Source organism: Perissodus microlepis, chromosome 18 (assembly GCF_051167445.1).
Source record: "Perissodus microlepis isolate ML-2025 ecotype Zambia chromosome 18, ASM5116744v1, whole genome shotgun sequence".
Taxonomy (NCBI): domain Eukaryota; kingdom Metazoa; phylum Chordata; class Actinopteri; order Cichliformes; family Cichlidae; genus Perissodus; species Perissodus microlepis.
Window position 1 is genome coordinate 24,585,101 of NC_140478.1, and position 21,289 is coordinate 24,606,389.

The window sequence follows — 21,289 nt, forward strand, 5'->3', positions numbered from 1 at the left end:
GACAACTACTTTTCTCTCTAGACTGAACAACTACAGTGAATCCAGTTTTACTGGGAACGAGAGAGACTGCTTAAACCCATGTCTGAGTAAGCATATATGCATCTGGACCTTTTTAGGCATTACACATGCACGTTTGAATGCATGGTGTCAGTACAGAGTTCAGTGAATTCACAACATCCTGGTCCACTCAGACAGAAAGACAGCACCTTCACCTAAATCAAACTAGATCTACTGCTGTTTGCTACAAATTCAGGCTGTAGACAAACAGCAATAGTTGAAAGAACATGCATGGGTCTATGAAACATGAAATGGGGTTGCCATAGTATTGGAAACTGAATAGCACTAATGGGACTGGCATGGTTGTGTGTTGGTGCTAAACAGAACCTACACACAGCTGTGCAGACTGTCATCAACAAAATGTATCTGTGTGCCGTCACATTTTTTGAATACTGATGTTATTATTTATGTTTTTACTTCTCTCCTTTAGCGGTGAACTCTGCAGTCCCTCCGTTTTATCTGTGCACACCATCATCTTCATCGGCTACATGATGTCGGCTACTTTGGAGGACATGCACATATGTATACCTATGCAAATTCAGACAAATGCAGTTCCGTGATTTCCGGAAGATGCACTGTAATGTTTATCAGAGCTACTTTAATAAGATATGGAAATGGACTAACTGACAAACATCAGATCATTTGAGTACTTTTTCCACCACTGAATATCCCATTTGTTGGCAATAACACAGCAGTCTGTTGCTACAGCATTACAGATAGCATCATATAAAGCACAGTCAGACTGTGCAATGGAGAAGGTACGTGTGCACATTTCAGGCCATTTTCCTAACAAATGAGGGTTATCATTCCCCTCAAACTGTCTACTGTAACAGTCACCAATTTCTCATTGACTGCTGATGAGCACCGGTGACGAAGGATGACATACATGAACAAATGAAGAAGAAAGAAAAAAAAAAAAAAAAAAAAGGTCTAGTGACTAGAGACCATATTTGGGGGAAAAGAAAAATTCTCAAAACTGCCAACAACGTAATGGAAAGGAAATGACAAATATTATTCAACTTATCAAGAGGAAGTAACTTTTTCACATAGCACAGGGTACAGCAAAACCAGACATCTCCTGTAGTAGACAGACTACGGCAGCAGGAAGTGGCATGGTACCGCCTCCCCACAATGCAGTTTCATCCCCTTCCAGCACCACTGCTTAATTCCCAAATATCCTGACCCGATTCTCTCAAATTCATTTGGAGTCAGTTTTTTGTAGGCTTAACACTGTCAAACAGCTCCTTTAATGAGTAAAGCAAAAGACAAACAAAACCAAAACTGCAATAACTACTAGAAAACACGTAAACAAAACAAAACCAAACAACACAGTAACCCTAACCCCTCTCCAAGTCAGCTATTTTCAGATCTAATCTACAGCAGCGGTACAGTATCACTAACAAACACCACAGATAAGATTTTTATCCTATTCCTAAAAAACAAAACAAAAACAAGAGACGTTCTGAAGTATGACTCATCTAGCAGCAAATACACACTGACCCTTCTTGAGGACAAGGTGAGAGGGCGAGTACACAAACCTGGACTGTTGGCTGTCATCTGCATTAGGAGAGCCATCTGTTTGCGCTCCGACAGCGGATACCCAAACAAAAAGTTGGGTGCCTGGGATTTCTTGCCCCCAGCTTCCTTTTTCACCTTCTTCTTGTCTGGTCCATCTTTATCTGTAACAAGAATGAGTTTGGAGACAAATTACAAAAAAAAAAAACACCAAAAAAGGTCCTCTTTTACAAGATGCAACTTCATTGTGACTGCATCACATTTTTCCTCTTCCCCTTGTATCTGTTGAGCGCGCAGAGAAACAGATGACAAGCATGAGGTTTAAAACAAAAAAAACAAACAGTTAAAAAAACAAAACAAAAACAAAAAGAAGATGGCATTCTCTTAAGCCAGCCAAGTGCCCATGGCACTCCTCGGGCCCCCCCAGTCTCCACCGGTCGGTTGTTACTAAACAGACATGCGTGAGCTGTAATAGGGGGGAGATGCAAGGCGAAAACACACACGCGTGCATGTGTGCATGTGTGTTTACAGCAGAATAGCAGCGCAAAGTGGATGGGCGCGGGGGCTGAGGATCGGGCTGCAGCGATTACCTGCGTATATCCTGCAGGGAGGCACTAATCTCTCTCCCCAGGTCTCACTCGACTGGCCTGGGTCTGAGTCATCTACAGTGCAAAGCAGAGAGGATGGGAGGGGGGGGAGGGGAGGAAAAGGAGAGCAAGGTGGGGGGGTGGAAGGGTGGGAAAGCACTGCATTAACGCTCGCTCGCTCTCTCTCACCCTCCTTGCTTCACATGAACTCAAACACAGACAGCCACAAAGGCACACTCGCACTCCACGCACAGATTATGAGTCATGGCAACACAGCAGACAGGAGAGGAGATCCGGTCCGAGGCGGTCACTGGGGTCGCTTCTTCGCCTCGTCCTACAGCTGCTCAACAAAAGGACCGGGGGAAGCTGCTGGAAGGCAAAGCCACTCTCCGTGCTAGTTTATTACGTGTGCGACATAAATTATACTTCCAAAATTGAGGGTTCTCATCTGTTAGAATGACACAGGACCACACAATGAAAACGATCATGTTGAGCTTTGCTCTACAGAGGAGATGAAGGCAAACCTGCAGGACTTCAAGCAGTCCATAAACATGCAGTTTATTTATTATAATTACAGCTGTACGATACAGTAACCTATTTTTAGGCCTTGAATCTGATAAACATATAGTTAAACTTTAACTGAAAGAGGGGGTTAGAACAGTGTTTACACAAGTGAGAGGAAGAACGACATGTTTGCACTGCTAAGATGAGTGCATTTTTATCGTCAACATAGTGACAGTTATTGGGAAATCTGTACACCATCAGTGAGGTTCAAGACGACTGCAAAGGTCTTTCTACAGCGCAGTTTATAAAAACATGTAAAAATACAAATACAAACAAATGTTAAATACAGCATTGCAGTGCATTTGTAGAGGGTTATTCTACTATTGAGGACTGAAAATGAGGGAACATGTAAAACAGTGAAGATTCTTGGGGGGCTTTTTACAGTTCACTTATACACTGGATATCTACGGCTACATAGTTCACTGCTGGTTTTGGTCTTTCTTTTTAAATGGGTTTTGTAGATAAGGACATAATGTGTTGAATGTAGAAAAAAACAAAACAAAACATGGTGTTATATTAGGAGGTGGGGTAGGAGGCCCTGATTACCATTTGTAACACTAAAAAATAAATACATTCTCATAGAATGATTCTTCATCCATCTCAGAATACACACAACAGGCCACAAGTTCATCAGTGAGACCTGACTTAGGTCCCGTTTTTGAAACAATATTGACCCATTGTTGACTATTTGAAGACCTGTTTGACAGCAGGCCACCAGGGGGCAGTGTACAGACATGGCAGTGAGCCAGCAGCATGGCTGTTTGGAGGGAGGAACAGCAACACTCCTTACCGGTGTCGGAGTCTCGCTCCTCTGCCTGGGGCGGACTGGTAGTGAAGGAGAGCTTGCGCTTCATGGAAGACTTTGCTTTCCCTTCCTTCCCCAGCAATTCACTCCGGTCCAACTTTGGAGTTTTGGTGAAAGGCGACAACTTGTCTTTGCTCTGTCAAAGGTGAGGAAGAAATAAAACACACAAAGAATTAAAATCGGGTCAAACGAGGCAGAGGTGTGGCCTCAGTTGAGTGCCGAGTGTGTCTGGATATGTAAACAAAGGAGCAATGGCCTCAAATAAACCCTGGCAGTCTCATTTTAAAAGCCATGTCAACTAGTTTGACAGCTAACAGGATCGAGCTTAGTACGCAGGTGGTAGTTCCTGCTTTACGTGACTTATACTGCAGAGATAACATCGACTGCAATACGGTATTTGGGTGCTGCTTGCGAGGCTCACTTAAATGTTGTTCCCAAGGCGAAGTCTCAACCCATATGGAAAAGAAATAGTAAAAACTTATATGTGAATACTCATGAAAGTGGCCACTTTCATGAGTAAATCATGTAAGGCTTACATGATTTACTCATGAAAGTGGCCACTTTCTCATTACTTTCATACATTGTTTTAGTAAGTATCCAAAACATACAAGTTTCATTATATAATTTTTCAAGGGATCTTATATCTGTTTTCACTCTTATATGCTTTTCATACAAGTTTCACACAAGACAGATACAACCTTTATAAGATTTATATATATCTTTTCCATATGGGAAGGGAAGAATACAAGATCTGGAGCTTCCCCCCCATCAGTTTACACACAAAAGAGAAAAAAGGGAAGAAAAATAAGTCGATTATTATGGCACTGTGCTGTGGGAGTGTGAAAATATTCACACCTGTGCAACCTGCACTGCCAGGCAAGCATTCAATACCATCAGACTTCATAGATTAACGGTTTCTTTTTAATGCATAACAGCACCTTTACTGATCATCAATTTAAATCATATCCGATTCAAAAATATATCTGCAGTTCCAGTCCTCAAATGCATTATAATCTGTATATAGCCTGCTGGTCAGACAAAAATTGTTTAGGGTCGTCCCCCACAGCTTTGGTAGATTATCTCATACTTGCATCACAACTTTCAGACATTTTATAGACAAACTGAGTGAGACACTCAGATTAACTGATGTTGCAGTGACAACTAATTCCTAACTCAAACCCTTCAAATTTAATAGCTATAATACTGAAAACACGTAAAGCAAGGTTGACCACGAAAAGCCTGAAATGGGACGATAAAGAAAGAAAATTACCTACATATACAGGGTGGCTTCCTGTTGAACACAAGTACCACCTCATTTGGGTAATTTGCATTTCTTTGGTGACCAAAATCTGAGCCATAATTGAGCAGAAAAGACGACAACACCCACTTCAAAAGACACAAGATGTTAAATTTTATCCCTCCCACTTGCAGCTGCTGATTGCTTCTATGGTTGTAATTTTGGTTTTCAATGCCTGAATTGAATTTAGCCACTCCATGCACATATAAAACTATTTGATTCTACAGAAAATACACACGGTGGAGGTGGAGCGAAAACACTCCAGCATCAAACACAACCCACAGCAATACCACTAATCTCTCCATTATCACAGTGTCTTTCAGTTACTGGGTTATTCTGCACTCTGATCTGCAGACAAAGCTTTTTCAGAACCATTACTTTTAGTGTGCTGCACTTTGGTGCAGTAAAATACATTTCTGGCAGGAGGAAAATGTCTGCAGCATGGTGCTTCTTTGATCTCAGTGAAGCAATGTGCCAGCTGTGCAAAGCTGAAGTGTCTGGCACGGCTGAAAGTAGATGAGAGCTAAGATGTGAAGTACCTTTGCCTTGAAAATAAAGGCAGACACAAATGCTTCCTTGCATTTATGTAGAAAAGGGCAATTAAGCCCTGTTTGCATGGTAATATAGGAGATAGTACGTCAGATATTTCTCACGCACAACATTCGAGTGCATCTCTGGGTTAAAGTAGAGTACTGTATCACAATAGAAAAAAAAACCCCACAGAAATATATGCTGTGTTAAGAATATGCTTTTGATGAACCACAAGATTTATCTTGTTCTATCACTGGTAAACTACATACAATCAAATCACAATGTTGGCCGAACATAACCGCATCGATGTCAACATGTACATGTATGGCAGCTGAAGTGCACTGACATTTACAGAACAAGCCGATATAATGAATCATGCCGCTACAAGCTTAGATGTGCTCCCTGCTGGTGCCCAGATGCTAGTGTTCAGCAAGTGGGTGATGAGTGTTTACACATCAGAGCTCTAAAACCCAAGAAACATTCATGCAGATGTTTGAGAGCTGAAACAAAAAAACAAAACAAAAAAACCCCTGTCACTCAATGCCATTTTCATTGATCATGTGATCATATTGACAGTTTCTGCCAAACTCTGAATTCATTTAGGTGTAGTTAGAATCACCTGTGTATTATTTGGGGTCCAATTTTGCACAGTATTTCCCCAAGAAAATGTAAAGAAAACAAGTATCACTTTTGTAAACTTGCAGGAAATATTCCTTGTGTTTACCACAGGATGGTAATAGAAGCTTCTATTTGAAGTAAGAGAGTCACATACCTTCTTCCCCGCCTGCTTATCCACCATGGCTCCATCTCTGTCGCTCCCAGGTTTTGCCATGGTGAGGCAACCTGACTAGCTTAGACAGCTACAGCACAGTAGGTTCATCATGCACCTGGAGACAGAGACCACAACAGCAGTGAGAAGGATTTCAACCCTGCCACATCACTGCCTGTATGGAAGCCTGACCTAGTAATTCTTGCTGCAAACAGAGCACGCCTGCACGAGACAGTGGCAAGAGCAGGAGATGGTTTTAAAATGCAGGTACAATTAAATAACATTTTTTCAGAGACTGTTTATAGGCTTTCAGCAAATGTTTGTGTTACAGAGGAAACGAGCCAAGTAAAGAAAAGTCACTTAACCCCCACAGAGCAATGGAGGGGCAGGGTATGAAATAGTGCTGCCACTGAGCGCAACTCAGCTGTGTTTCAGGATGTAGGTTGAGTGGATCTGTAATCAGGGATTTTTATTGAAATTTCCATTGCATCTCTCGAGATTGACCTTAAAGCACCGGCAGGAAAAACTACATGAGGCAGCATGAATCACAGCTTTAGGGACTTCTTGGGTTTCTGAGAGGAAAACGTCCCCCTCTGTATGTTGTCCCTGCAGCCTACTCATCAGTGTAACCGAGCTCGTTTCTGATGTGGTTTGTGACGGTGTAGTAACACAAGCTGCAGAGTCACTGGGGTGCACTGTGGGTGCCAGCACTTTAGAGAAAGTACAACACTGAAGCTGAGCCTGCACCTGAAGCCAACATGGCATCTGTCAGTTATCTTGCCACATGAAGATTGCAGCTTTCAGTCATGAGACCCTCTATTATCTAGTACTTTGAATGAACTTTCCCTGCTTCCTTTTTTCGCTCACATATACACACCCAGTACCATGATGACTGAGCAGAAATAGCCTCCCGCTGCTTATAAAAGTCCCACTCTTACTCTATATTAAGAAACCTGAGAGCCATTGATTAGTTGTTAAGCAGCCTCCAAAATGATTGGGGCAGCCCCCATTACTCATAGGCATCAAAAATACAAGGGAACTCTAAATTTCATAGTAGACATTTAAATTTCCAAGAAGAGAACAAGCATGATAGCAGTTTTAGTATTGCACTTATTCATAAAACAACCAGGGCTTTTGTGTTAAGGGGTAAGCCATCTCAGTAAATAGCACAGCTCTGGTGTTCCCAACAATTCTGGCAAGTTCCAGGCTGAATAATTTATGATTAAATAATCAGATCAGCAATCTCTCACAGGAAAGTTCTGACAACAAAATGTGACAAAGTGTTTGGCACTGGCTAGCATGTTTTCTGGGTTTTTAAGTAGGAAAGGACATTTCACAGGAAGAATCCTAGCCCATATTCACTGGGAACTATTTAATGACTCTTTAAAGATCACTTCCCACCCATAGACAATATACAGTATGGACATAGCCACCATGGTCCAATCCAGTGAATAGTAGTCTCATTATAATGCCCTGATCAGAGCATTTCTTACATCCTTGTAAAGACCCGTGATTGTTAAGTCATTAAATAATAGGATATCCTAGGACTGGGCGATATGACCCAAAATTCATATCTCGATATTTTTTAGCTGGATGGCGATATACAATATATATCTCGATATTTTTTTTAAAGCCATAAAGTAAGAACAAAAAGAGAGTTCTTAGTCAAAGCTGTGTCCCAGATGTCACACAGGCACTTGAAGAAATTACTCAAAAATAAATTATCAGCATTTACTAAATAATAATGCTCCATAAATAAAAGAAAACAATGTTGTTTTTGTGCATAACAAAAAGCTCACAATTGTGCAGTCAAAATGTAAACTAAAAGACGCTGAGCATAATAACAAAGACAGACAGATTTCGCTGCTCTGTTCCCAAGTTCTACTGCGTGACTGACAGCCTGGAGTTTGAAATCCTCTTTGTAACCATGTCTCTTAACAGGTGCCATTTATGGTCCTTATACACACACAGTACGGTAATATTACATTGAAGTACAGTACGTATTACTCCGCGAGGCTCCAGACTACGGTAGCCGTAATGCTCCGACAATCCATCAAGCGGTGCAGCTCCGTAGTTTACCAAAGTCGTACTAAAACATTTTTGACAGATTGCTGAGCGCCGTGTACCACGTAAAATCGGTTCGCGGTCAGTAAGCACAACCAGAATTCATACTTAAGGCGCGCTGTCAACTTTTGAGAAAATGAAAGGATTTTAGGCCATGCAGCCCACATTAGCTCATTAGCTTGCTAACATGTTGACGCAGTCCAGCCCCACGCACTGGGCGATCCGCGGTAACTCGTTAACGGAGATTTGCCGTGTCCATCTTGTCGTTGCCTGCAGGTGAAGCTATGGGGGAGGGGGAGTTGTGTTCAGTAAAGGAGAGTTGAGGCAGAGTAACGTTGCGCAGAGACAAAAGTGGACGAAAGAGAGACAAACTTGCGGCTCCACAAGTATAATTATAACGTGACATAGACTATATCGATATAAACGATATTGGCACATCTTATATCTCGTATGAAAATATATCGATTTTTTTTTTTTAAAACTCGATATATCGCCCAGTCCTAGGATATCCTAGATAAACTTTGTTTTTAACCACTCTACATTTGCATAATTTACAAAAAGAACTTCATGTTTTATTCAATATGTCCTAAAACTAGCAAATGAGCCCATAAACACAGGAAAGATTTTATACAACTGAGTCTGTTTTCAAAAGGAGTTTAGAATGAATGCAGGTTTGTGGCCCTTCTGCTTTGGCTTCACTTTACAAACACAGAATCTACATCCATATTTTATACTGTCTATTAGGGCTGCACGATTTTGCATAAAATGAGAATCACGATTTTTTTGCTTAGAATTGAGATCACGATTCTCTCACGATTTTCTTTTCCAATATAAATATTTATTGCACTTATTAACTGCACATCAACTTCGTAACATAAAAACAACAAATGTCTCACGTTTTGTCGTTGCCGCAAAATGTTGTACTGCTTGAAATTCCGTCTCCACCGTTGCTCGACACTGCGTGTATAGAGCAGGTAGTGCAACAATAGAAAAATAGTTGCGGGATGGCACTGTGTAGCGTTTGTCTAGGGTGTTGATCATTTTCCTAAATCCCTCGTTTTGCACAGTGTTGATGGGAGCCATATCTTTGGTCAGGTGATAAGTGATAGCCTCCGTAATTTCTTTGTGCCTGCGGGAGTTCGACGTGTATAGGGAAGCGCTGTATAAGGTTCCCGTTATTGATGTTTGGGTGGTTGACCGGGACGGATTTTCTCCTGTCACTTTCTCGTCATCCCTGACGTGCTCTCCGTTGTTTTTTCCCTGCCAATTTTAGCATCACACGGCACAGCTTCTGTATCACGTGGTATAAGGCTCCGCCCTTGTCATTTGTTGAGCAGGAAGAGTGAGCGCTTGTTTTCATGCAGATTACGTCCCGGATCAAAATGCGGTACAATCGTCGTCGTCTTTTCTTTTTTTTTTTTTTTTTTCTTTTTTTTTTTTAAATCGTTGTCATTTGGAAATGAGATCGCACATAAGTATGAATCGAGATCGCGATTTTCTAACGATTGATCGTGCAGCCCTACTGTCTATGATGTGGACTACTTGCGACAGGCTCTCTTTACCTGGGTTTGAACTGGACTGTATTTTCTTTTTCATTTTAAAGATGTTCCGCAGAGAACTTTCTGACAGCTGCACTTGCTTTTGCCTTTGCAAGTTTCTCCTGTTTACACAGTATCATCTAATGTCACCTTGGCACATGTGTATCACAGGTCCAAAGCCTGGTATGTAGTAACAACTTCTCCTACTTTCAGTGGCTGACAAATAGCTTTTACTTGCATTGCCACCATATTCAAACAGTAGTGGCATGTTACACACTAAAACCTTGATTATTCCTGCCTGGTCTACAAGTCTGATAGGGTCTAAGTGATGTAAATGTCATTATTAGGTGAGTGCGAGGGTCCATAAGAATGTCCGCATGCTTGCCAATTTCTTATGACTGCACAGACGTCTGGAGACTTTACAATGCACCGACTGTGCATGAGACTTTAAGCAGATTTCAAAGAAGTATAACAGGAATGACTGCTCAGACATGATCTTTCTAGCTGCTTATGTCTTCAACAGAGTATATTGAAAACTTAAGTACTAACAAGGAAAAATATAAGACAAGAAACAGTCATTTAAAAATGATTTTATAATTTATTTACTATTCGAGTAATTGAAAATCATGACCATCCTCAAAATTTATGGCTGTTTGCATTTTTTTTTCCTTCAAAGAGAGGTTCTACCATTCAAATGCTTTAAAAACCCACTTTATCTATCAATTACAAGCAATTGAGTCAAGTTTTTTCTTCAGGAAAATGCATACATATTTAACATATCAATTTTACATGTTAACGTCAACTTGACGTCAACTTGTGCGTTTTTAATCATCATATTGTCATATTATAAAAGGGGAAAAAAATTCTGATTAACTGTCAAGATTACTTGGGAACGAAACTGTTGCTTGCATAGTTCGGCCTCATTCTCTTTAACTTGTGCTCTAATGGGAGCCTGTCCTCATGTACAGGGTTAAAATTGGAAGGACAAGGGCAACCAGTATCCTTGAAAAACTGGCATTGCTTCTACACTATTAGTAGTGAAAAGTCCACTGTTAGTAGGTATACAAGTGATGGTAATATCCACTACATTCCATGTCTACAAAACGCTAATCACAAGTTCAAGGTCAGGTGATGTTTTTGTGAGTTTTCTAAAATTAAGTGGTCATATTTAAGAGTCTTCAACTACCAAATGTTCAGCATTTAAGGATGCTGAACAGGATGCAAATATCGCCTTTGAAATTGAAGAAAAGTGGATGCAAGTGGCTTCTTCTAATTTAAAACCTTTAGCATTAAGAAGCACAGCCTGTGGCACACTACAGAATCATTACGGTGCAAGCAATTGATGCCCAACATACCAGGTTTGAAGGGATCAGAACATATAAAAAGCCTTCAATTAGACACCATCCAGATGCAAGCTGAGCAACAAGCATGTTCTGACAGTGACACAATGTTTCATGTAATAACCTTTACGAGGGGCCATTTTTAGGATGTATATAAAAACCACAACTGAAAGTTTAATCAGCTACTCCAAGACAAAAGGCAAGTCTGTCGTAAACAAAGTGACAACACTGACGCACGTTAAGGAGGAAACTGCTGTTGCTGTAATCTGCTCTGTGGTTGACATTTTTTATGTATTCGACTGTCAAAATTCATGTCAACTCTCAGGTTGACATGAATTATTTGAATATGGCATTGTTGTAATGTGTAGGTACTGGATATGATGTCTTCTTAGAGTCTAACCAAACTTTGCTCAGTCTAACCATTCTTAAGAAGTTGCAACATACTTTTATTTTTTTTTTAAAAATACATTTTTATACAGATTTTTTGTGTTTACTTACTGACTTAATGTATAAAGGAAATAATTTGCTGTTGTGAGGCTTTAAACTTCGATTCTCGTCGTGCAGTTTAATCATAATCTGACTACGTGATTCTCCATAACATCAGCACTCATAATAATCTCTATTGGAAAGCAGTACACATGTTACACATGCTATTCACCTTTCCGGGGAGAAACCAGTCGTGCTGGTTTTGACATTAATAAGGCAACTAGACTTCTTTCAGTAATCCCACATTTTGCTTCTTCTGACACCTTTTATGATCTTTGTTGATCCTGTGTGATACTGTGGTGTTGACAGGTACAGTTTTTTCCAAACCCATGGACCAACTGCACAGCCGAGGCCAGTGAGAGGTCATTAGTCAGCAGATAGCCAGTAAGCAGCAGCATTGTCATTCACGCAGCTGAAAGGGAGAATTGAGCTGCCCACAGTGAACTTGTTGGTGTAAAGAGGCTGGTGTATTGTGGGTATTAAAGCAGTGTGGACAGACCAGGACCAAACCAGAAAACAAACGCTGACAGGACTCCAATCTGGCACAGAGAGGAGGCGAGAAGGGTGGGACTATAATTACAGAGGTATTTGAGCACTCGCCAATTTGGCGTTTACTGCGTTTCATGTGCAGCTCAGGGCTGCATAAGCCCCTGCACGCTCTGCCATTAACCTCAGGCTGTTTCAAGTCCAGATCAAACCTCGCCTTGATGACTGCTACAGTTCACTGAGACTAAAGCGGAGATTAGATTGGCATGAGATGTCATACTGTGGCAAACAGTGCGAGCAAAAATTTTCCAAACCACTTAATATCACTAAAGCAGATTTATCAAACTGCCTCCCCTCAAAAAAAAACCCCAAAAAAACAACAACCCATGAGTGGGAAAAGGTTGAGAGATGTGATTACAAAAATCATTGGCTGGTTTTCTCAGTCTCAACGCCATCACTGTGGTTAACAATTCAGCAGAAAAGGACACTGATGAGCACTAACAACACATGGGCCACTTTGAAATATTTTCAATAATCATATATCTGTTGAAATACCAGCTAAAAATCTCGGTTATAATTACTTAGCAGTTTCTTCTCATAAATGAGCAGCAGTCCAAAATGCCAAAGTGAAACAACAATAGGAAGATTTTTCCTGTTATGTTTTAGAAAGCAAATGATTTTTAGGATTATTTGTGACTGATTTATCAAATTAAAATGACAATTTTCTGTGGCCTTAATTGACATATTAAGTTTATAAAGGTTTAAAGTATAGTAGATTTCCAATTTAAAAAGACAAATGACCAACACTTTATACATACATACATACGTATTCATTAAAAATTTTATTTTGCTTCTTAATGTGTGCACTGATTGTGTATGTTGTTTTTTATGTGTTTTAAAAAGCCCAACCTAAGGATGGGCATTGAAAAATAGCTTAGGCCATAAATGCTGTGGTATGTGGCATGGTTCATGTATTGTAGTCATTCCCATAAAAATAAACTGCAACTAAACAATCAAGGTTGGAGGTCAACATATCACCCTTTACTAACCATCCTTCTTTACCTATAACATTGCAAAATTTGTGATTTCAAAAGAATTTCAAACAAAAGAAATTCTAAATCTGAATGAATGAAGACAGCGAAATCCCAAGCCAAGTGTGCTGCTGCACTGCTGGTCTCTGTCTCCATTTATTTATAACCTAGCGTTCCTGCATTTTTAACTCCACTGGTTCCTGACTAACAACAATAACAACCATTTCCCTGTAGTGTTCGGGTGCGCCGGCCCTGACAGCAGAGCGGCTGCTAGTGCGTGTCCTTGCGTGAGTGCAGCAGTCTAAGAGGGGAATTGTGGTAAAAGACTCTGGGGGTGTTGGGGTATGTTCACTGGGGGAGGATGGAGGAGAGTGTATGGTGGAGATGTAGCCAGGAAGGATGACGAGCACACAGAGTACGGTAACCTGATCCACTGACTGCAGGATGGGACAGGGAGGGAAAGGGGGCTAAGAATAGCACCGAGCCTGACACACAGCTTGCAGAGCAGAGTACGCTGCCATCACCAGCAGCAGAAACATTACTCCACTCCAGCTGCGAGAGTACTGCCTGCTGTGAGCTCTCACACACACCATGTGGAACATACATGTGATTTTCCCCTGCTCTCCCATGTGGCTGTACTTTCGACTGCAGGCACACACGCATACCAAAAACCCCCTGATGAAAAGTGAGCTCTGACTAAACCACTGGGTTACACTGCAGTAGAAATAAAAACTGCTTAATTATTATCATGAATATTACAAATCCAGAGAAGATGTATTCAGCTTTTCCTACAATAGGATGTAGGGAAGACTGTGACATGCTCAAGGAGACGCTCGACGCCTGCTGCAACGGTAAACAGCCGGTCACGTGGTTGTGGTCCTACACGCCATCGGGCTAAATGGTGGGGGAGGTCTCTCTCAGCTGCACATTCACTCGCTCCCTCCATCCTCCTCCTCCAACAACGACTCCCTAATGAGTAACAGGACAAAGCCAACTGCAAAGGCCCGATACTGGAGGGGTAGGGGAGGTAACAATACCCAGCAAAGTGCCATATAAATATAAATATGGCACATATAAATATCTGGACTATAAGCTGAATTAGATGTCCTTAAATACCTTACACAAAATCTATGAGGTATAAAGGCTCTTCTATTTTCTGCCCCTTCAAAAGACGAAAGAAAAAAATAATCAAACAAAAAACAAAGAAGAAACAGCAGTATATCAGGAAGAGTCTATCATTTGTATCTGTAATGAATGCCTGGCCATATATTCAAATTAAGGATTTGTGGTGTCTGGTCAAAGTAAGCAAGCAATTTAAAAAGCATAAAGAGCTGTTAGCTTACCATTCTGCCCAGTATAATTGATATTTTTAAAATGGTGCTCAAAATTTATACGGGGGGGAACCCCCGGGAATAAACATGTAAATTATAATTGTCAGCTGTGACAACAACAACATTTAAGCATGGTGCCTGGAGCAGCAACAATCAGTTACTTAATTTATTATACTAGCAATTAATTACAGGTATAATCAACACCTTAAACAGCTTCTTTTACAAAACACAGTTTTTAAAAAATATTGTGCCGTATTGCAAAAACAACATATTTGGGTTCTGGACACATTATCCTGACGAGAGGTATTTTGGACTTTTTAACACATAAAAAGAAATAATACTACCTGCAGCAACAGACTTTAAAATGCAATCACAACCTGTCTATTTTTTTAAATGCAGAGTCACAAAAAGAGGTTGTATAAGCCCTTCATATCTTTGGGCTCTTAAAGTCACTCTCTTGTCATTCTCCTGACTCAACTATGCACCAAATTCAAAGCAGCATAACATTTCCAGCACAATGTAAGTGCAGCTTTCTTCCTCCCATCACTGGGTCATCTTAACTGAAGGCGTATTTCGACAAACAGCAAAAGAGACACTGGATGCCTTGAGGAGGCCGTTCACCTCTCACTACCCTAACCCCAGACAGGCGAAACACGCTGCCTCCAACCAGAGCGTCTGGCCTTCGTTCCAGTAGTTTTTGGCTTTCATAAATAAAACTGGCTCACTGCTGGAAAGAGGCGGAGAGCACTGGTTAAACTCTCTGGCATGGGAAAAACATGGGTGGATATTAATATTAAGTAACTGTTCAAACCTGTACCAGTCAGCTGCTGCCAAATCTACACTGAAGCTAATAGCTTTTTGGTAGTACGACAGCAACTTTTATAGGTGTATTCAGTCACTTACAACAACAACAAAAAAAGTTTTGTTGTACAACTAAGTACACTTCATGTTTCATCTCCATTAGATACAGCATTTACTTTGCTAATGTCAAATACTATTATAACACCAGATTCTTTTGCCAAATCAATACTATGAAAGACATAATAAATTCATTTAAAGACCAGAAATAGTTTTTTTGAGCTTTATTATGCAAGACAGAGTGCTGAACAATTTCAGTCTTATCCTTCACTTAAATCACTTAAAAAAAAAAAAAAAAAAAAAAAAACTCATCTAAATCTACAAGGGCGAGGCTTGGGACATGGCTTGCACACAAATAAAAGCCTCGTCAAATAACATGTTTGTACATGAGAGGATGTAAATAGGGTTAACTTCACTGGCAGGAGAATAAGGCTCTAACCGGGACTGATGAAAAATGCCCACTAAACTGGTTCGAGAGAGTCTGACAGCCTTAAGAAGCCTACCGCCACTGCTCCGAATGTAGGTTAATGATCAGATACCCAAGCAGAGGACAAGAACAATGAAGCCTTTACTGCTGATTACGGGTTAAAAGGAGGGGGGAGGGAATGTGGGAGGGATTAGACCAAAGGTTAGGACCCAGGCGTAGGTCTTGTTCTCATTTCCACCACATGGCCAAGCTCACTTGACTCAATCAAACACTGGAGAGCTGTTGCTGCTCGAGGAAATATTGATATCCACAGTATGGATGGAGAATTGGGGAAATGTTTTTTTTAAAAATCTGACTTTGAATTAGCAATTATCAGACTCGGCATTAATAACAGTGAGCTAAATATACCACACAAATGCATCTCATGTTGGTAACAAAAACTATTAACTGAAAAACATCCTGTTTAATACATGTTAAAAAAAATGAATTAAAAAAAGCCTCATCGCTGTTGCAACATGTTTGCTAAAACAAAACGCCCTCCTTTTCCTTTCAGAGAATTTGTAGGCAATGATTTAAAGCCCCTGGTGGCAAAGACATTACCTACATGACTATGAAACAAAACACATCTGCAGCTAACAAGGTGTCACAACCACAAGGAATCCTATCCATTCCGTTCCATATGAGCAACTAGCTGGCCACAGTCTGAAAAATAAACTGTGAGGCAAATATTGTGTCAGTTTTCATTATGACATTCAAGATACGACTCCATCTACACCTGTCAAATCCTATTAAACTCGATGAGCTGCCGATCCGATCACAGGCCCGACACATGGCTGCCTGCGCAGTGCCAAAACCACAGCTCTGCAGTGCCAGAGTAAGCTTAGATGAGACCAGTGTGTGTGGAGAGGTTGAAAAAGCAACTTCAGCTTCATGCTGCGAGGAATCTACAGATTACATAGCACACCAACCTTTTACCTTTGATTTAAACCTCTTAAGTCAACAATGAAATACCAAAATTGCTCTTGAATAGCTGGAAGTTAATCAGTTAATTGTCTGAAGGCCTGTTTGAGTAAAATATTTAAACTTCTCCTTATTTCAACACTATAGTCTTAATGCTTAAGAAGACACAAGATGCCTTGAATCAACAACGCAGAGACAGCAACCATTTTCAGAGCTGGTATATTTTTTTACAGTAAGCCCCACAAGACATGCAGCATATTAATGTTTTGTTTTTTTTAAATACCAATTTGTATTCTAAAGCGTTTCATTTAAAGAGTGAGGCTGTGTGGAGCTAAAGGACACAAACTCAGAAGCATTAGATATTCATTGAAAGGAGTTAACCATTTACCTTCCCTCTGTCATTTTACACTGAAAGTGGATGACCTTGGTACTAAAATAGATCAATTAGCTTAACAATTACATGAGGTTTTACAGCGTTTAGGACAGTTGGTTAGATTTGTCCATTACAGTGCACTCAGTGCTCCTGCACGATTTCATATTACTGTGCTTTAGTGTTTTGATGAAGTGGTCAATACTGGAACACTACATAAATCCATGGACCATAATACACCACAGCCACACCATTAAAACCACAAAGAGGTGAGGTAAATAACATTGATTACCTTGGTTCAATGTAATGTTCTGCATTGAAACCTTAGGTCTGGGCATTCACATGTGTGTTATGGGGAATTTAAGGTACTGTATCGTCCTTTTACATCTCTGTTACTATAAAATCAACCAACACAGAGCCTATGTTAACGCACCTTTGTGCAGGCCTCCAAAAAGGTGACAGTGTATAGCTTGATGGCAATGATGCTTTGCTGTGGGCTGTAAAGTTAGCGTTAGATAGAAGAGATGCTACTTCGACTGTTTTTAACACTCTGTTTCACTTCAATGTGAAGAAGTTCTGTTTATTATTACTTCCACCTTCTGTACAGCACAGGCTAATCTGTAGCTGTAGTACATGAACAGCATGAACAGAAAAACAAAACAAAAAACAAAAAAACTGCATAGCCCACGTTGCATGTTGTTCCACATATTTATGAACCATCACCAATGCACTGCCATACTGAGCGTCTGACGTTAACATGTTCCACCATTTTAATGCTGTTGTAGACAGATGGGAGCAGTACCAAAAGGCCTCCCTGTCTGGACAACGTGCCCCACCAAACTGCAAAACCTGCTGAGGGAAACTCAAGGTGGGAGTACGATCCAAGTCTAACTGAACCACCCCAGAATGTGTAAGAACTTATCTTAACAGATATCTTCAACATGCAGAACCTGCAGACAAGGTAAAAGGTTTTTTGTACTGCAAGATTTCTGGTTTCTGTTTGCAGTCTGGGCTGTATTACACAATCTTGTTGGAGCAGTTGGTGGCTGCATGCAGGTCAAAAGAAGGAAATCTTTGGGAGTGTCCTTCAGAATCTGCCAAAGTTCCCATGTCTGTTTGGGTGGCACAAAAGGAGCCTACATTTTTCATGTTGTGGTTTATTAGTGTATATAAGTCAGCCCCTTCCAAGTTTGTTTAATCTTTACTGTAATCATATGCAGAAACATGAAGAATTTCAACAACTGTGCCCAATTTCAGCAGGTTAATTCTAAACATATCTGAACTGCTCTAAACTGTTTTGTGCATGAAAAGGGCCACAGTTGATTATACTTCAAACAAGCATGTTGAACACATGCTTTGCTTTGGTTTCATGTTATTTAATCAATAAATGTTTGTTTTCAATTGTGTCTACAAAAACAAAATGAAACTGATTAATGTATGAGTTCTGCCACATAAAAATGTCTTTCCTTATTACTACATGTGCAATTAACTTTAATAACAAAAAACCCCTTTAAATTTAATGGGCTGGCTGTAGCTCAGGAGGTAGAGCTGTCATCTACTTATTGGAAGGTTTGTGGTTCGATCCTTGGCTGCTCTAGTCTGCATGCCAAATATTCTTGTGCAATATAATAAACCCAAGTTGCTCTCCAGTGCATCCACTGGAGTATAAATGTGTGTGAATGTTAGACAGAAAGCACTTATGTAGAAAAAGCATAGACAATAGCGCTTTTATGAATGGGCGAATGAGGCAAGTTGTATAAAGTGCTTTGAGTGCTCAGGTAGAGTAGAAACAGTGCCAACATTGCTATGTTGCCGTTGCTTCAAATATTTTAAACAGTTAGTAAGACGTAAAACCCATCATCAAAGGCAACCCTAACTTTTATGTAAACATACAGTGGAGAATATGATAGGTTACTTCCTGTATAATAACCCTAAGCGATCTCAATTGTAGCCCGTTTTCACCTTAGCTTTAAACCCATTTAAAATGAAAACTAGCACAGTCATGGATAGCATAAAGCAGCATGCAGAGTACTGCCAATGATTAGCACAATCTGATCACATTTCTCCACTCAAAAAGAGCTCAGTGACGCGATTTATTCTACAACCAAAAGGAATCCACTGAAATTGTCCTGTGAATGAAAATCTCATTAACCTATTTTACAGCAGGAGGGTCCTCAGCCTTCCGAAAGCATGGTCACAAAACCGAGCCAGAGTAAACAGGATATGACTGCTTTCTTTGGCATCAGTGAAGTGAAAGCAGTCCATGAAGAATGCAAAGAACACACCCACTGTCAAATTGTCTTTTTTCACAATAAACTAGCAACAGACAGATATCTCTCTCACTGCTCATTCATAAAATAAAACTTTAAGAGCTCTTTAATAATTTAAAAACCTACAGCATTGTAATATTGCAACCCAGTCTGTTCCTTCCTTCCTGTGCGCATGAGGTGCATTCACAGTCACGCAGGAAGGTCACAGGCTCTCGAACTGTCGGCCTTTAAAAGCGTACAATAGATTATCAAGCCGTTACACGCAAAGATAATGCGCTCAACGTACCAAACAAAAACAACACTTTGCACACATTCAGCTGCTGGAAAAGGCCAGCACATGTTGTGAAATCAGGAGGCTCCACCCTCTTCACAGACACATGCACAAACGCACGCTTGCTAGGCCTCTTGAAGACGCAGATACTCGGCTGATGGAGCCAACTGCAGGTTCTGGTCTAGCTTGAGGCACATCACATCATGACACTGCTTGCTTTCATGCTTCTCCTTTTGAACTGCAACCCAATAAGTATAGTCGACAAGTTGAAGTGAAAGTGATACAGAACAGAATTTTAAGCTGCCTCAAATAGAGGAAACAGATAATTTCTTTGGCTTATTGTGCTTGGAGCTTTTCCCGTCACATTTGTTGTAACCTTTTTAAATTTCACTCCATCTTCTAAGCTGACCAATCTTCACCATCACAAAGCTTAAAGCGCAGCCACAGTAGCCTCAATGACCAATAATGGCAATTTATCAATACTCAGTGGGCAGTGGTGTTCACTTTGCTGAAGAGTGAAGAGTAAAAAACAAAAAAACTGACTATTTGGGGGGGATTTCCCTAAAGATATGGCCCTGCTGTGAGCACTCAAAACAAAAAAAGAGGAACCCCAATCAGAATGTTAGTAAAGTAAAACAGCTTTATTACAACCATAAGTCATTATTGTTCTTTGTTGCTGTGAAATGCTGCAATATGGCAAAGATCAGACCAAGCAGACAACATATAGGCCCAAAATACCAAAGATAGCCAAGCTAAAACTCTCAATGTGAAGGACTCGAGTACAAAAGGCACAAGTTTAGGTCTCAAACAGACTGCTTATGTTTCACATGAAATGAACCAATACATTTAGTAAGCTTAAGCTCATATGAAATCATTACTTTCCTTCACTCAGTGATGCCCAAGTCATCAGTAACTAGTACCTCAGACCTTAGCCCAAATCTCTCTGCTTTAAAGACAAGAGATTTTTGGCTTTTGTTCCATCAGAATTTTGCAATCAGGGGACCAAAATAATAATAAATAAAATCTAAGACATCACTTTGTGTCTAGGCTTAACCCTAAACCCGTGAAGGGTTAATACCTTTCTCTCTTGTTCTCTAAGAGAATGTCTTCTAAATAGCTTAAGACATTTTCCATTGCACCGATCTGCATTCAGAACCCTCCACCTCCATGTGAATGTTACTCCTTTAATCTGCCGCCTCTTATTTTTCCCCTTTCTTAAATTACTTCTCACCCAAAAAATGCATAACGCACAAAACATTTGATATGGCAAGTTAGGCATTGTGTTAAGGAATAAAACAAATTACAAAAACAAAATATTGTATAATACTGGAGACAAAAAAAATAAAAACTGGAAATAAGTATTATGTACTTTCCACTGTATGAAAAATAATCCAAATGAACAACTGTAATGCAAACAAATTTTCTCAAGAAGTGCACTGTAAAGAGGGAATAACGTATGCCCTTACATAATTGCTCAGGCATTACAGAACCTTAGTCAATACCCTATTCTCTAAGAAGCTTATAGTCTGTCTGGAGAGGCTTTATACTATAGATGTCATGCTAACGTTTTCCAGTTATTTTTAGAGCAAGCCCTCTTTGTGCTTGCATTATTAAGCAAGAAAATATTGGAAGGAGTCTAATAACAATCTAAGAAATCTGAAAATTTGACGTAGCTGGACTTTCAGTTCAGTATTAACTGTGTACTGGGCTGCATTTCTTTACAAGCGTCTGC

At 40.2% G+C, this 21,289-nt stretch overlaps 1 protein-coding gene across 2 annotated transcripts in view; it reads right to left on the reverse strand.

Moving 5' to 3' along the window:
• ankrd12 (ankyrin repeat domain 12) overlaps window positions 1-21,289 on the reverse strand; it is a 39,772-nt gene that overhangs the window by 11,694 nt on the left and 6,789 nt on the right. Inside the window, exons 2-5 of one of the 2 annotated variants that reach the window (XM_084911766.1) lie at window positions 6,129-6,243; window positions 3,514-3,664; window positions 2,163-2,234; window positions 1,596-1,736 (exon numbers count right to left, since the gene is read on the reverse strand). In XM_084911766.1, coding sequence (XP_084767892.1) covers window positions 1,596-1,736; window positions 2,163-2,234; window positions 3,514-3,664; window positions 6,129-6,188 — 424 coding nt within the window. In that variant the 5' untranslated portion in view covers window positions 6,189-6,243. The remainder of the gene's footprint in view (window positions 1-1,595; window positions 1,737-2,162; window positions 2,235-3,513; window positions 3,665-6,128; window positions 6,244-21,289) is intronic. The other variant, XM_084911767.1, reaches the window with a different exon arrangement.